Source organism: Trichomonas vaginalis, chromosome V, assembly GCF_026262505.1.
Source record: "Trichomonas vaginalis G3 chromosome V, whole genome shotgun sequence".
In the NCBI taxonomy this organism is placed as follows: domain Eukaryota; phylum Parabasalia; order Trichomonadida; family Trichomonadidae; genus Trichomonas; species Trichomonas vaginalis.
In genome coordinates this window covers 12,561,028-12,575,409 of record NC_067207.1, presented here as the reverse complement: position 1 = coordinate 12,575,409, position 14,382 = coordinate 12,561,028, and the positions used below count along the sequence as shown (strand labels likewise).

The following is a 14,382-nucleotide window of genomic DNA, read 5'->3' as shown; positions in this document are numbered from 1 at the left end:
TGTCACATTTGATGTTAATGAAGAGTCATCTATTTACAGAGCAATCATTGAAGACAATAAGAAGAATTTCATAATCTATTCGCAAAAGGATTCATTTGATTCAGAGCAGAGATTGAAGAGTTTATTGTATCCTGCTTCACAAGAAGGATAGACATTCACCGAATTGTGCTGTTTTCATGGTTCAGTTAATATTTTCAAGTACCTTATTTCAGAGTTCGAAACCAAGATCACTTCTACCTGCCTTCGTTTCTCATTCTTGAGTGGCAATCCAGAAATCATGAGTGAGTGCCTGAAATCTCAAGTGCCAGATAAAGAATCCATGAAGTATGCAATCATTTCACACAACATTGACTTCGTTGCATTCTTGTATAATGAACACAAGATTGGAATCGATCTCGCATCATGCTGCAAGTATTGCAATGTGCAAGCATTCCTAATGCATTACGCTTTGGAAAATGATACTGATGAATGCTTTGTCTATTCCCCATCATTTATGAGTCTTCCTCTGTGCGAGTATTTCATAAAGAAAGTCGGAAATATCAACAAGAAGGGCAAAAGCGACTGTGGAGCTCTCAATATCGCATCTGCTAATAACTTCATAGAAGTTGTTGAGATTCTACTAAAAAAGGGAGCATTCACCAATGTGAAAGATAGTAATGGAAATGGTCCCCTCCACAATACAGCTCTGAATAATTGCAAGGAGTGCGCAGAAATTCTTCTTTCGCATGGAATGAAACCTAGTGTCAAGTGAGAGAAAGGAGAGACTCCACTCCATGTTGCAGCATTGTTCAATTGCAGAGATACAGCAAAAGTCCTCCTTGAACACGGTGCAGATATTGAAGCACTAGACAAAAATGGCCATAACGCACTCTTCTATGCAATCAATAATGATGCGAATGAAACAGCAGAGCTCCTACTCATGGTGCAAATCTGAATATCAAATTTGAATCACGAAGATGTGCAATTCATCTGGCAGCACTAAACAATATGATTAAGATAATTGAACTCATGCTATCAAAAGGAGTAAATATCGATGCAAAAGATGAAGATGGACTAACCGCTTTTCATTACGCAACAATTTATCACACAATATTGATGTTTCTTGCTTCTTCACTATGCCGCAATGAAGAATAATATTGAAGAAGCTGAGTACCTCATCCATTTGGGATTAGATGTAAATGCAGTCGATGATGAAAATAAAACACCTCTTCGTTATGCAGTAGAAAATGGCAACACAGAAATTGCAGAGTTCCTGATTGCAATTGTTTCAGACATCAATGCAGATAAAAACACAATGACTGAGCTTCTTTATTATGCAGCCATAAATGGCCACACAGATGTTGCAAAACTTATTGTTTCAAATGGCGCAGACGTTAATCATAAATTCTTTTATTACAAGAAAACAGCGCTTCATATTGCCTGTGAAATGAATAACATAGAATTAGCAGAATTTCTCATTTGGCGCGGTGCTGATATCAACGCGAAAGATGAAAGAGGATGTTCTCCCATTTGGTATACAATCAGATCGCCTGATTATCAAAAAAGAATTGAATTAGTAGAATTTCTCATATCTTATTTGTGCAGATATCAATACAAAAGATAAACATGGATTGAGTCTTCTTATTTGTGCAGCAAGTTCGCTTGAAACAGAACTTGTTAAATGCCTCATTTCACACGGGGCAGATATCAAAGCAGTTGATTCTCATAACAAAACAGCACTCCATTATTCTGCTTCTTTCAAATTTTATAATGATAATTCAGATATTCTTATTTCGCATGATGTAGATATCAACGCAAAAGATGACATGGGAAAAACTGCTCTCCACCTTGCTGCAGAAAGTCAAAACATCGAACTAGCTTTTATACTTATTTCTCATGGTGCAGACCCATACATAAAGGATATGTTTGGGGATACACCTCTAGATATTGCTACAAAAAAGCGCAATCAAGAATTGATAGATGAATTGATTCCCCCAAAAGAAGAACAATAAATTCAAAGATTATTTATGAAACAACACCTCTATATGATCCAAATTATATTTTAATTTTCAATTTTTTATTATAAATTTTTTTATTATTTTATGAATTTTCAAATGATTATTTTTTCCAAATTATTGAACATATACCATCAAACATTTTCAAAATATAAAAATTGAGAAATTGAATAGGATAATAATTTGATTTATCATTCGTTGATAGAATATTTCCACATGCCGTTGCTGCCGATTGCTTCAACAGAAATTTATCTCTCAATATATTAATGGATCAAAAGAAAATATTTCTTATCCATCCTTAGTTGTGATCGTTGAGGATTTCTTATAAAAATCAAGATTTAGAAATAATTAAACAATTAAAATGAGCAAATATGAAAGATGGTAGGAAGAATGGAAACTTTAAGTTATTTTATGCTTTATTTTATTTCACACAGCTCCATTTTTGATAAGGAGATTTCTCATTCTTTCAGATTTGGCTTGCTGAAGAGCAGTTTCATTCCAAACATTCTTTGCATTGATATCTATACCTTTTAATGTAAGAAGAAACTGAACGACATCATAATGATCATATTTTACTGCTATCATTAATGTTGTCCAACTGTCAACATTTGGAGAGTTTGGATCTATATTTGGCTGCGATGCAAAGAACTTAACAGCTTCTAAATTGTCTTCTCTACAGAATATATACAAAGCATTTCGTTTTGAGTCACCTAAGAATGAAGGATCATCTCCACATTGAACTAACATTTTTGCAAGATTTAAATTATTTTTAGAAGTTGCTTTTGTTAAAATTTTATTGCCATAATAGTCTTGGATATCGTTATACCCATATTCTATAGCTTTCTTCATCGTTTCTAAGATATTCTCGTTACTGCATTGATCAAGTATTCCATAAATTTTTCTAAAATTATCTTTCTTTTTTTCGATTTTAGTCAATTCTTATAAAATTTCATTTTTCTTTTCTTCGAACTCTTCTTTCTGATCTTGTACTTCTTCTACAGATTGTGGCTCTTCTTTTACTTGAGATAAGGAGATTTGAAATTATGTAATTTCGACGCCGTTACCCTCTCCATTTGCCACAAAAATGTAAGGGATATATAACCCTTTTGTATAAATTAATATTTTATTGTTATTTTTTTAAAAATAATACTTCAATCATGTTAAAGTTGAATTTTTTTGATGCAATAATAACCTTAAACTCGAAATCCTTTGATGTAAAAAATAACCTTAGTCAAAATTTTTACAAAGGATGTCGAGTTCAAAGCAACTAAAAAATGAAAATTTGTGCATTTATAATGACTTTAAGCCAATTAACGTATTTGAATGCCCAGATCAAGCATCAAAAATTATTTGGAGTGTCAATTCCAATAATATTAAACAAATATCTTCACAGATTATCGAATTAATAACAACCCACAAAATAACTATCCAAATGGCGCTTCGTTTGATTGATATTTTTTCACAAATTCGTGATAAAGAAATTAAATTATTTTTTATACTTTATCAAAAGATATCAAACGCATTTTCATACATCAATGAACCGGTAAATAAGAGATTAGCTATGCTTCTATATTATCAAGAATTCAAATTTGAAAACTTCAAACCTGAAATAGAAGAAGAAATTCTGAATTTATATTCAACAGAATCTCCTTTATACTATATTGCATGGGATAAAGTTGATGATCTTAAGAGTAAATTCCCAAATCTTGATATTAATCAGGAGATTAAAAATATCACACCACTTGATTGTTCAATTAAATATGGCTCAGAGTTGTGTTTCATTTACTTGAAAAATTTAGGAGCTCAATACACTAAATACTCTGAAGAATATGCTGTTCAAGGCGGAAATAAAGAGATTTTTATGCAAATGATAGAAGATTGTAAATCATTTGATAACATGATTAATATAGCATTGGGTTATAGAAACTATGAAATTGCTAAGTATCTTGAATCAAATTTTGGGCAAACTCCTGATTCAATAGCAGAAAGTATGTATTTCGGAAATTATGATATTGCATCTTATTTACTTTCTAATGGAGAAGATATCAACAAAATTTATAATCTCTTTCTTTTCATATTCATCATTGTTTAATGTAATTCTCTTTCTTTTCATATTCATCATTGTTTAATGTAATTCTCTTTCTTTTCATATTCATCATTGTTTTATGACATTTTCTTTCTTTTCATATTTATCATTATTTATTTACATTCTCTTTCTTTTCATATTCATCATTATTTTATTACATTCTCTTTCTTTTCATATTCATCATTATTTTATAAAATTCTTTAGATATCAATGAATGCCCTCTTAGTATTGCAATCAAAGCGAATTCAATAGAAATTGTCAAATTCCTAGTTGAGCATGGTGCAGATGTTAACATGAAACTTATTCTTTTTCTTTTCATATTTATCATTATTTTATGGCATTCTCTTTCTTTCCATATTCATCATTGTTTAATTTAATTCTCTTTCTTTTCATATTTATCATTGTTTAATTTCATTCTCTTTCTTTTCATATTTATCATTGTTTTATGACATTTTCTTTCTTTTCATATTTATCATTGTTTTATGGCATTCTCTTTCTTTTCATATTCATCATTGTTTAATTTAATTCTCTTTCTTTTCATATTTATCATTGTTTTATGACATTTTCTTTCTTTTCATATTCATCATTATTTTATAAAATTCTTTAGATATTAATGAATGCCCTCTTAGTATTGCAATCAAAGCGAATTCAATAGAAATTGTCAAATTCCTAGTTGAGCATGGTGCAGATGTTAACATGAAACTTATTCTTTTTCTTTTCATATTTATCATTGTTTTATGGCATTCTCTTTCTTTTCATATTTATCATCATTTTATAGAATTCTCTTTCTTTTCATATTTATCATTGTTTTATATATTTCTCTTTCTTTTCATATTTATCATTATTTTATGGCATTCTCTTTCTTTTCATCTTTATCATTGTTTTATGACATTTTCTTTCTTTTCATATTTATCATTGTTTTATGGCATTCTCTTTCTTTTCATATTCATCATTGTTTAATTTAATTCTCTTTCTTTTCATATTTATCATTGTTTTATGACATTTTCTTTCTTTTCATATTCATCATTATTTTATAAAATTCTTTAGATATTAATGAATGCCCTCTTAGTATTGCAATCAAAGCGAATTCAATAGAAATTGTCAAATTCCTAGTTGAGCATGGTGCAGATGTTAACATGAAACTTATTCTTTTTCTTTTCATATTTATCATTATTTTATGGCATTCTCTTTCTTTTCATATTCATCATTATTTTATTACATTCTCTTTCTTTCCATATTCATCATTATTTTATGAAATTCTTTAGATATCAATGAATGCCCTCTTAGTATTGCAATCAAAGCGAATTCAATAGAAATTGTCAAATTCCTAGTTGAGCATGGTGCAGATGTTAACATGAAACTTATTCTTTTTCTTTTCATATTTATCATTATTTTATAGAATTCTCTTTCTTTCCATATTCATCATTATTTTATTACATTCTCTTTCTTTTCATATTCATCATTATTTTATAAAATTCTTTAGATATCAATGACTGCCCTCTTAGTATTGCAATCAAAGCGAATTCAATAGAAATTGTCAAATTCCTAGTTGAGCATGGTGCAGATGTTAACATGAAACTTATTCTTTTTCTTTTCATATTTATCATTATTTTATAGAATTCTCTTTCTTTTCATATTTATCATCATTTTATGGCATTCTCTTTCTTTCCATATTCATCATTATTTTATGACATTCTCTTTCTTTTCATATTCATCATTATTTTATAGAATTCTTTAGATATCAATGACTGCCCTCTTAGTATTGCAATCAAAGCGAATTCAATAGAAATTGTCAAATTCCTAGTTGAGCATGGTGCAGATGTTAACATGAAACTTATTCTTTTTCTTTTCATATTTATCATTATTTTATAGAATTCTCTTTCTTTTCATATTTATCATCATTTTATAGAATTCTCTTTCTTTTCATATTTATCATCATTTTATGACATTCTCTTTCTTTTCATATTCATCATAGTTTAATCGCATTCTCTTTCTTTTCATATTCATCATAGTTTAATCGCATTCTCTTTCTTTTCATATTCATCATAGTTTAATCGCATTCTCTTTCTTTTCATATTTATCATTGTTTTATAAAATTCTTTCGATATTAATGAATGCCCTCTTAGTATTGCAATCAAAATTAAAGCAAAATATATTATCACTTTCTTAGTTGAACATGGAGCTACAAAAATCTAAAAATTATTTAAGGGTGCACTACGAGGATTAAAAAGCCCTCAATTTTTTCTGAGAGTTCTATCAATTTGCTAATCCTCCAAATTAATAAAAACTTATTTTTTTCTTTACAGGAATAGATTTTTTCGATTAATATACATCATTTAGAATCACATAAGGTAGCTTCATATCTTATATTACTTTGGTGGTCAAATATCAACTCTATGATGAATTTAGAAAATAAACATGATTTTCGAAAAAATTTTAACATGTTTATTTTTCTCATTATTTTGATCGAGAGCCATGATTTTTCTTTTTACGGAATCATTGGTACATATATGATGCTATTTATGCAATTTATTTTCAAAAAAAAAAAAAAAAAACTCGTTTTTCAAGGACCTAAAAAAAGGCTCAAAAATTTCATGAGAACGAAATCTGTGAAGACAATAAAGATAGTATATATTAATAAAGTGATATAAAAACCGAAAACACATTGAATGGTATATATATAGCACGAATTTCATTTAAACTGTATCGATCACAGTCACATTTTTGAATGGAGAATGTATTATAACAAAGGTCTTCATTTTCCATAATAGTAACACTTTTCCCTAATAACTTATTGCTTTTATATGCTTTAGTCACAAATATGGAAGGTACGCGATGAGCATTGTAAAAATTATTCTTTGTTTCGGTAAAAACGAAACTAGAACAATAATAAAGATATGAAATATTTGCTCGAGCTATTAGAAAATCTGAATAAGAAATATGGGATGGGAGTATTACAGTATTTAATCTATTGCACTCACAGAAAACGTAACCTTCAAATTTAACTTGAATTTCTTGTTCAAATATTATTTTCTCTAATTTACGCGCTGCAGAAAAGGCATATCCTTTTAATATTCTGACTGATTTTGGGATGAAAAGTTCTGTTATACTCGTTTCCCAAACAGTATCAGTTGAAATAATTTCTAATGTTGGAGGAAAGATTATAGAAGTTATCAAATTACAATACCTAAATGAATAGTTTGATGTTTGGATAACTTTATAGTATTTAATTCCATCATATGCATAATTCGGAATTGATACTTTGCCGGAAATTGCCTTTCCAGCAATTGGAGCATTTGGCATAGCTCCATTTGATAGTCCTATTTGGCATGTAAAGTTATCGAGTTTCTCAAAATTGAACTTTTGATATTGAAATCGATTAGAAATAGAAAAAATGTCATTTTTTTGATAATTTCACTCTTAGAAAACTGAAATTCATAGAGGCAGTGGAAACTTTGTACAACATCATCATTGGTTTCAGTAAATAAAATTTCACTTAAGGATGCACTTACATCTTTCTAACATTATATTAAATATATTAGTCATTTTTAAATCGTTATTCCTCCAATCAAAAAGTGTCACGACTAATCAAATATAGATCTGAGTTGATGTTTACATATCTATATATAAATTCTTTTCTGCCATAACTCAATATCCACATAGATTACTTTCTTATAATATTTGTTTTCTTATAATTCTATATATATATTCGAAAGAATTTTTGAATTAAGTTCACTTACCTTTTTTTTTCTTAAAATATTTTGGTTATCTTTAATTTAATTGTTAAAAAGTTCAACAGCCTTATTAGATACTATATAGTGATTTATATTAACTTTTTCCTACCAAAAATATTAACTTTTGATCTTAGAAAATTGGGACATCAAGCTTGGATATAAATGCACTCTTAATCAATATTATGCCGGCTTTTAACTCTCAAAATTATAAACAAAAAACATAATCTATTGTTTATGTATTTAATCTCAAGAATTCAGTTATTTATACTCTTCAAAGTTAGATTAATTTCAATAAAATGATAAAAAAATTGCAAACGCATTGAATGGTCGATATATTACTGGATTTTCACTTAAAATACAATCAGCTCTTTGAGGAGGAAAAGATTTATTAAGGCAGAGGTTTTCATTTTCCATAATTACAACACTTTGCCCTAATAATTTATTACTTTTATATGCATTAGTTACAAAAATGGAAGGTATTTTATAGGCACCTGCAAAATTATTTTTTGTTTCAGTAAAAACAAAACTAGAACAATAATAAAGATATGAGATATTTGCTCTAGCTATTAGAAGATCTGAATAAGAAATATTTGATGGAAGTATTACAGTATTTAATCTATTACACTCACAGAAAGCGTAACCTTCAAATATAGCTTGAATTCCTTGTTCAAAAATTATTTTCTCTAATTTACGCGCTGCGGAAAAGGCATATCCTTTTAATATTCGGACTGATTTTGGGATGAAAAGTTCTGTTATACTAGTCTCCCAAACAGTATCAGTTGAAATAATTTCTAATGTTGGAGGAAAGATTATAGAAGTTATCAATTTACAATTCCTAAATGCATAACTTGATGTTTGGATAACTTTATAATATTTGATTCCATCACAAGCATAGCACGGAATTGAAACTTTGCCGGAAATTGCTGTTCCAGCAATTGGAGCATTTGGTTGCCCTCCATTTGATAGTCCAATTTGGCATGTATAGTAATCTAGTTTCTCAAAATTGAACCCTTGATATTGAAATCTATTAGATATAGAAAAGTATCACTTTTTTAAAATTTGAAAATTTTCAATCTCAAATCTCTTTGTAAAATGAAATTCATAGAGGGGGCGAAAACATTTTACAGCCTCATTTTGAGATCCAGGAAATAAAGTTTCACTTAAGGATGCACTTCCTTCTTTATAATAGTCATTCCTCTTATCATAAAGTGACTAATTTTGTTTTAGTTGCTTGTCTATAATCCCGTAAAAAGTGTCAAAACTAGTCAAATATAGATCTGAGTTGATTCTAATAAATTATCCCGTGAATTAATCAACATTTTTGGAAAGTTGATGTTTGAAAACCTATAAAAAAGCACTTTGCTGCCATAATACAATATCCTCATAGACAAGGAGGCTATTGCTGAGGTATTGGGGCAGAAGAAATTATTTTTTTAATAAAAATATAATAAATTTATTAATACACAAAATAAATACAAATTATTGCTTTGTTCCTTGCTTATCTATTATAGATATCCATTCCCAATTGAAAGCCTCAAACCTTGGCTTCCTTATCTTTTCAGCCCATCCTCGATCGAATGTAACTAATGCGTCAAGAACTGAATTCGCCATTTGAGATAAAACTGAATTCTTACTTCCGCTGTGTTTAATAACAGCGTTAATGATTTCGTTATGTGAAATCAATGCTTTCCTTGTTTCAGTGTGGCAAACAAATCTATAGAAACAGAATAAACACTGTGTCTGTATATCCAAGTCATCATTATACTGCATGAAAACGCCAACAACGTGTTTAACAATTCCTTGTTCTTCAAGTTCTTGTGCTGGTTTGGAGAACAAAACAACACTGGAAACAAACATAACACACTCGAGTTGAAGCTGTGGAAGTGAATTCCGACTGCTTAAAATGCTAACAACGAGTTGTACAAAAGGTTGTTTGCTTACGAAAAATTTTGCACGTGTTGAATCCATTTTTGCTCTTGATGATACGGCAAAAATGTCGCAGAGTGCTTCCAGGTTATCCTTGTTGGCAATACATGCATCTACAATGGCATCGTCGAAGCCTGTGACCAGTTTTGGCTGATTGTCGGCGATATTTCGAATCAGATGCAGTAAAATGGCGCTGTCTCCACTTGTATGGTTCGCGGAATCAACGAACATCTGGCGAACATTCTGTGGAGTGAAGATCGGGCTCTGGGCTATCATTTGGGAGCATTTTATGTCGGTTGATAATCGCATAAGGATAACTAGAGCGATAACATGGTCTTGGTTGTTGCTGGTTGCAGCATGGATTAATAGATCAACGATTTTCTGGACTTGGAAGCTCTCAAAAGTGGGAGAATTTAATGATGCTTGGTAAAGGAACTTAATTAAGGATTGTCTGAGCTCCATGATATCACAGAGCTTTCCTATGTACTCGAAAACATTGTTTTTCTGGAAATTAGGAAGTACTTCCCTATGAAAACTGAAGGTATACATTAATTCTAAGCCTTCCTTCAAAACTGTTACAATTTTAGCTCGCTTGTTTGACTGGTCTGGTGTCCATCTAAATATATCTTGGCAAATGGCCGGAACAATCTCATCAAATGGGACATCTCCCCAATTTACAGGAATTAGTGAGATTCTACGTAATAATCTCAGAGAAAGTAGTAGTATTTCTAAGTCTCTTCTCTTGAGGACCGTGATTAATGGAGAAATGATATCTTTATTCATCATTTTTCTCATTGATGATATGTCCTCGCTAATATTATAAAGTAACGATACTGTAAGACGAATTAAATGATTCTGTGATTTGATATATGCATTTAGATCCTCCTTTGTGAATTTAGATGCTGCAATTTGAGTTACATGCAATTGTACGTGCAATAGACTCAACGACATAGCTCCGATCTTGAATCTGGCTAACGCCGACTGGTAATCTGGGTAGTACGAGATTCTCTCGAAGATAGTCATAATTTTAATACAACTTGGAAGCGAAGAAGTAGCGAATTTCTTGAGATTGTTGCATAGAGCGCTCATAAGAGGCTCGTGTCTGATTATCAGTGCAAGGTTTTTGTCTGTAAGAGAGATCTCCGCGAGAGATGAAAGAGTTTGCAAGCACTCGTTATTGTCACCCCAGTGGATTTTCTGGAGAGCGTTGTGTAATAATGAGTCTACATCATCTTTCGAGGACGAAGGCTTCATGACTGGCATTGATTCACTACAAACTGCTCCTGCTGGAGCTGTAGAAGCTAGTTTGGAGAGACCTTGCTCAATAGAAGGACTCCTTGTTGGATTTGCAGGTAATGATGTCGCTGTGCCAGCCGCTAAATCTGATATTGCTTGAACAACAACGGATCTTTTACATGATTGAAGAGCTTCGCATTTTGATATGGCTATATCGGCAATCTCTTCGGGATTAGATAGTGGTGTTATGTCAGGAAATGATATTTTAATTTCGCTAGGCTTTGAATCGGAGAATAAAGTATTGCAATCTGAATCTAAAACATCGACTTGAATATCGTAATGAACAACAATGGATTTGGATGCAGGAATGATATCAATGTTCCCTATAAAGAGCTGCCAAATTAGGCTGGCTTGGTCATCATCCGACTGCATATTTTATAAAAAAAAATCTAAAAGAACAAATTTTTTTGTTTTTTATTAAAGGTAGTCTCACGAGAAAACTGACGGTAAAAATTCGATGAAACCAGGTGCATTGTATAGTACACATATGTGGTAAATAAATGTCGATTAGCTTTGTAAAAAATATCCCACAGTTTTTGAGATCTTGAAAACGGCCATTCAAAAAGTCGAAAATTTTTCCGAGATGTTAATGGGCAAGACAGTTTTTCGACAAATAAATCGTAAACATGGGAATTAAAATAAGGCGTTATATTACATATATGGTAAAGGATATGGATGTGAAGAGCGTTAGTAGAATGGAAAGACTTTGAAATTTTAAAAAATTTATCCGGACTAAAAAATTATTTGATTATAAAAAACATATTATATATCAATTGCTATATAGAACTATCATAACAGATTTTGGAAAAGCCGCAAATCCCCAAGTTGGAGAATTCATTAAATACTAATTATTCAGCTTTTTATCAGAAAGGAAGGTAGTGTAGTGATTGGGAACGATATGCTCTTTTTGAATCTAAAAGGCAACTGTTCAAATCATAACATCTTTGTTTTTTTTTCTTATTCTGCCATTATTGTTTTTCCTTGTTATGATTCAAATTAAAAATATTTTAGTAAAGGTATTTTGGACATCATTTTTTCACATTGTCTCAATGCAAATGTTTGAAAATTTTGTAGGCAATATGACAACTCTTTCAACATTTGTTCTCTTTTATTAACTTAAACAGATTTAGGATCTAATTTCATGCCTTCGAAGACATTTAAACCATCTTCAACATAATTTATTGACAAATTGATAACAATTACTCATGAATGTCGTAGATTTAATATCCTGTCACTCAGCAACAAATTCGGGTTCAATAACAAAGCTCAGTAAAAACTTTACAGAAATTCTCCAATTTATTTTAGTGTCTTTTTGCGTCATTACGGCTGCATTTTCTTCTGCATCTGAACGCTGTGTTTGCAAGAAGACGAAATACAGAAACTTTCAACACAAGTAATCAGATTTTCTTGTCTTTCATGTTAAAATGCTTCATCTCGCTAGGTATACGTCATCTATTGGATGGATTGTTAGCTTTGTGTCCAAATAGCAAAAAAAAAGTATTAATTTAAATTTCGCATTTTGCATAAGTATACGCTTTAATTTATATCAAAACAGATTTAGATAGCTTAAAACAATATAGTTTACTCATAAATACATCTTGATAATTCACTTCTTCAATTTTCATAATCTTATATCCTGACCTATATCCTCTTATAAACCATATTTCTACTGAGATCTTCTTAAAGCATCTTTTTATCCCTATCTACGCCTCGAAACCCTATTTTTCCGGCGGAATATGAATCTTCGGGTCTCGCTGATTCGATTTCTGCAGTCAGATCGTAAAAATACCACTACATAGCCTGATAATCTCAATTTAAGTTCCTTAATTTTTTTGAAAAAAAAATTAAAACTCCCTTATCAAACATCATGCTCATTTTTACGAATTTCATTTTTCCTTTAAGTTTAAAATATACGCTTTTTAGCATGTTTATAATACATTTTCAATTTACATTTACATTTTTATTTTTGAATTGTTTATTTATATTTCCGTTTGAACAATAATATTTATTGAAAATTGTGAGAGAAACGGATATAATAAAAAAACACCATACAACAAAATTCACTTTTTTTCATACTTACGCGGATCACTCCTTTTCGGCCCAATATGCCGGAAATGATAAAACTCTCAGATCTTGTTGCTAAGATCTAAACTCTCGACTCTCAAATCTATTTCCTCAGATCTTGTTGCTAAGATCTAAACTCTCGACTCTCAAATCTATTTCCTCAGATCTTGTTGCTAAGATCTAAACTCTCGACTCTCAAATCTACTTCCTCAGATCTTGTTGCTAAGATCGATCTATTATACTCAATTTTACTTAAGCAATATAGATCACCTTTATTATGATTCTCTTTATCTGTACTTGTTTAAAATTAAATTACATCATAAAGATCTAATTACAAATTATTTAGAATTTTGAAATAAAACCAGTATTTTATCAAATGCTTTGAGATTAATGCATTCAAACTTAAAAAAAAAGATATATTCAGATCAATTTCAATATTATTGATTTTTTAATGTAAAAACTATGTCTACATAGATCTCAAACAATTTTATTAGATACTCTTTTTCCCAATTTTTTTCAAAATCTCTTTTTACATATCAAAAATTGTATTTTTCAATTTCATTTTTATTTTTTCCATATTTTTTTTGGAATTTGGATATGCGTCCAAAGTAGTTATGTCATTAGAAAAATATTAGATATCTGAAGAGAAAATGATAACTTAGAGAGTTTTAAAGATTTTATTTTCGAATACAAATATAGACCTCAGAGGAATACATTCTAAATAAATTTGTATCTGAGGGTGAATAAATAAGAACAAAATTTAAAGGGTTAGCATAAATAATGTAGAAATTAAGATTGGAATTTAAATTTAATACAAAATTAAAGGGAATGAATTTGCGATTAGTAGGGTATGGCAAATGGATTGGGAAACATTGGTTACACATGAAAATTATCAGATGTAAGAATTTGGTGCAGATATTTTAAAAATGAGATCTGAGTGCTTAAACAATATCTCAAAATTCAAATTTTCCAAATGAAAATTTGGAAAATTCCCAAAATGCAGAATCAACTGATGATTTTCAATCATTAATAACGCCAATACAAGAAGATCATTTTCCTTCTGCCAACGAACTAAAACAATGGTTTGATATTGCCCATGATGTTTTAATTAGTCCGCCACCTGAGAATCAACATCCAGAAATTGATGAAGAAGAGACACAAAAAGCAATTTATCTATTACAAAACTTAGACTTTCCTAAGAAATAAAATTATTTAATTTATTCTTGTTTGTTTTTTAATTAAACATGTATATTTATTAACATTTCCTTTTTTAATACCTTTC

At 29.9% G+C, this 14,382-nt stretch overlaps 6 protein-coding genes across 6 annotated transcripts; 4 read left to right on the top strand and 2 right to left on the bottom strand.

Annotated features, from left to right (window-relative positions):
• Positions 1-277: 277 nt before the first annotated feature.
• Positions 278-751, top strand: TVAGG3_0324250 (spectrin binding; the record flags this gene model as incomplete). Its single annotated transcript, XM_001314113.1, has 1 exon — positions 278-751. The coding sequence occupies one exon, from the start codon at positions 278-280 to the stop codon at positions 749-751; it is 474 nt and encodes a 157-aa protein (XP_001314124.1).
• Positions 752-1,123: 372 nt separating this feature from the next.
• Positions 1,124-1,603, top strand: TVAGG3_0324240 (proteasome regulatory particle assembly; the record flags this gene model as incomplete). Its single annotated transcript, XM_001314114.1, has 1 exon — positions 1,124-1,603. One exon carries the CDS (start codon positions 1,124-1,126, stop codon positions 1,601-1,603), a length of 480 nt encoding a protein of 159 aa, XP_001314125.1.
• A 202-nt stretch (positions 1,604-1,805) lies between these two features.
• TVAGG3_0324230 (Ankyrin repeat family) lies at positions 1,806-1,991 on the top strand (the record flags this gene model as incomplete). The annotated part of the gene is made up of 1 exon (XM_001314115.1): positions 1,806-1,991. One exon carries the CDS (start codon positions 1,806-1,808, stop codon positions 1,989-1,991), a length of 186 nt encoding a protein of 61 aa, XP_001314126.1.
• Positions 1,992-2,420: 429 nt separating this feature from the next.
• Positions 2,421-2,843, bottom strand: TVAGG3_0324220 (Ankyrin repeat family; the record flags this gene model as incomplete). The annotated part of the gene is made up of 1 exon (XM_001314116.1): positions 2,421-2,843. One exon carries the CDS (start codon positions 2,841-2,843, stop codon positions 2,421-2,423), a length of 423 nt encoding a protein of 140 aa, XP_001314127.1.
• Positions 2,844-3,238: 395 nt separating this feature from the next.
• Positions 3,239-4,086, top strand: TVAGG3_0324210 (spectrin binding; the record flags this gene model as incomplete). Its single annotated transcript, XM_001314117.1, has 1 exon — positions 3,244-4,086. The coding sequence occupies one exon, from the start codon at positions 3,244-3,246 to the stop codon at positions 4,084-4,086; it is 843 nt and encodes a 280-aa protein (XP_001314128.1).
• Positions 4,087-9,240: 5,154 nt separating this feature from the next.
• On the bottom strand, positions 9,241-11,410 carry TVAGG3_0324200 (kinesin-associated proteins family; the record flags this gene model as incomplete). Its single annotated transcript, XM_001314118.1, has 1 exon — positions 9,294-11,408. The coding sequence occupies one exon, from the start codon at positions 11,406-11,408 to the stop codon at positions 9,294-9,296; it is 2,115 nt and encodes a 704-aa protein (XP_001314129.1).
• Between the last annotated feature and the right edge of the window lie 2,972 nt (positions 11,411-14,382).